Source organism: Loxodonta africana, chromosome 4 (assembly GCF_030014295.1).
Source record: "Loxodonta africana isolate mLoxAfr1 chromosome 4, mLoxAfr1.hap2, whole genome shotgun sequence".
Taxonomy (NCBI): domain Eukaryota; kingdom Metazoa; phylum Chordata; class Mammalia; order Proboscidea; family Elephantidae; genus Loxodonta; species Loxodonta africana.
Window position 1 is genome coordinate 100,591,189 of NC_087345.1, and position 2,573 is coordinate 100,593,761.

General features: G+C 48.7%; 1 protein-coding gene across 3 annotated transcripts in view; it reads left to right on the forward strand.

Annotated features, from left to right (window-relative positions):
• Positions 1-252: 252 nt before the first annotated feature.
• YAF2 (YY1 associated factor 2) overlaps positions 253-2,573 on the forward strand; it is a 129,554-nt gene continuing 127,233 nt past the window's right edge. For all 3 annotated transcript variants that reach the window (XR_010321869.1, XR_010321868.1, XM_023555360.2), the window contains exons 1-2: positions 253-375; positions 790-915. Coding sequence is in view for 1 of the 3 variants with exons in the window: in XM_023555360.2 (XP_023411128.2) it covers positions 350-375; positions 790-915 (152 nt within the window). In the remaining 2 variants the exon portion in view is untranslated. The remainder of the gene's footprint in view (positions 376-789; positions 916-2,573) is intronic.

Sequence of the window (2,573 nt, forward strand, 5' to 3'; positions counted from 1 at the left end):
GCAGAAGGGAAGCGCGGGAAAGAGCGCGGAGCTGCGGCGGCTGCGGCGGCGCCCGAGGCTGCAGCGGCTGCCAGCGAACTGGCCGCGGGTGCTGGGCCGCGCTAGCCGCGTTTGAAGTCTCCGGCGCGGCCGCTGGTTGGCAGGCGCGGGTCACGTGCGCCCAGGCAGGAGTTTCCCCGACAGCTGGAGGCTGCGTGGGATCCGGCGGCTGCTCCGAGCTCCGCGGTGCGGCCTTCCCCGCCCCCTCCCTCCTCCCTCCCCCGCCTGCTTCCGCCGGGCTTATTATCCTTCTTATTGACAAACAGAGCAGCCGCGGCGGCGACTCTTGGCGTGCGTTTGTAGCCAAGCCATGGGAGACAAGAAGAGCCCCACCAGGTAAGAGCGCCCGGCACCGGGGTCCCGACTGTGCGAGCGGCGGGGCCCTCGCGCTGGGTTTCGGGCGGCCGCCTCACTCGCCGCCCGGGCACCGGGGCGAGAACGGGGGCGGCGCCGCTGCTGCGCGAGCGCTGCCGTGTGAGGGGCCAGCCCCGGCCACCCCACAATGGAGGCGCGATGGCGGCGGTGGCCACAGGGGCAGCCCCCAGTGGTAGAGCGTCGGCGGCGGCTACTGCGGCGGCTCTCGCGCCCTTCTCCTCCCTGACTCCCCTCCCCCTCCGAGCCAGAGCGCGGCGCGCCGGGGGCCGGTGAGGCGGGGGTCGCGGAATTGGGGCGGGGCGGGGATGGCCGCGGAGCCCGGGCGCGGCCTGCTGGTGACCCTGCGCCGCGTCGTGTCTGGGTTGTGTCCTGCAGGCCGAAGCGGCAGCCGAAGCCGTCCTCGGATGAGGGTTACTGGGACTGTAGCGTCTGCACCTTCCGGAACAGCGCCGAGGCCTTCAAGTGCATGATGTGCGATGTGCGGAAGGGCACCTCCACACGGTGAGTCCCGGGCCTGCCCCGCGCGCCGCCGGGTGCCCGGGTGGCGGCGCAGAGGACGCCCCTGCGGCGGCCGCCCCTTCCCGTGACACTTGCAGACCCAAACGGTAGGAGAGGTGAGACTGAGGTGGTGGCCGCGATAGCAGCTGGGTCAGATTGATCGCGACCTAGGCGATGGTTTGTGGTGAGGGGTAATTGAAGAGGCTGTAGCGTTTTTTGCTGCCAGGAGAGGATAAATTATTTAAGAGAGGCATTAGCTACTGCGATTTAATTCGTATTGCTGAGTGTAATGGAGCCCCCCGCCCCCCCGCCCCGGATATAATAATCTTGGCTGCATTTTTGTATTAGTGTGTGGGGATCAAGGAAAGCCCATGAAATCCACTTTGGAAGCAAAGGATGTAATCTAATTGCATTCCTCAAAAAAGAAAAAAGTATCTGTAGAATACACGGTAGCTTAAACTTCATTTTGAAATATGGAAGGGTCTTGTTTAGTATTCTTATGGAAATTCTCCAATATTTTATAAATAAATAGTTGGAGGTAAGCCCACTCAATAGGACACATTTTTTTACTGAAAGTATTTGAATAGCTTTAGCTTGATTAAGTGGCAATCTGTTAGACTATACAAATGAGATAAAATGATCCCTGCCTATTTTCAGTTTTAACTTTATGTTATTGTACGCTTAAAGTCTAATAGTTCTGTCTCTTAAAAAACCACTTAAGTCAATTAAGTGGCTAACGAAAATCATCCAGGAAATTCGAAGTCAATGACGTTTTTGATCTCCCAGCACTTAGGGAGTTGCTTTGCCTTTTTATAGGAGGGTAGCCTTTGAATTAAGTTGTTAGAATCCTCTGATTTATAGCTTAATATTTATATAGTTTATGTAATATGGTCTTACAAAGTCTGTTAGAAATGAAATTATTAAAAGTATAAGAACATTATTAATATCTTACAATGTGGTCTCTTGTTAAAAAAAAAAAAAAGAGCCTAAATATCGGTAATGTTAGATTTAAATATTCAGTTGGTATTAGATTTCTGAAAATGAGATATCCTGATTTTTAAACCCCATTTATGGGATATCATTAAAAAAAGGTTAATATAGAGGTAGAAGTGGTTGACACTAATTTAAAATTTTAACATTTCCTTAGTGAAACCAGCTGCTTTTGAAGTCTTTTGGTAAATCATAAGATGTTTTTTGTATATTAATTCCCACTCGTATTAGATAAAATGTATTGAACATTTTCATATTCTTTAAAAAACAAGTTTTTGAACATCTACTATATTCAAGGGAATAAAACAGCAGAACATTATAAAAAGAAAAAAGTACCTGTATGTGTAAATGAATCTGATCGTAAACTGTTTTTGGACCCGTGATTTAAGTATTTTGAAAAGCAGAATATCCTTTTATCTTGATATCTTTATTGCCTTGGATTTGGTTTAGGCTATATTTGTATATTTTATATTAGTACTTTATACTTTTTAAAATGCTCAATAAACAAGTTCTAGAAAATTTGTTTTTTTGGAGACAGGCGCTTTAAAGTGGAGACAATTATTATAATCTTAATCTCTGGTACTATGTTGTTGCTTTTTGTTGTTCCCTCTATTTTCTTGTAGCCAATAGAAAAATACTGAAATTAGAAGAGCCTATATGTTTATTTGCAG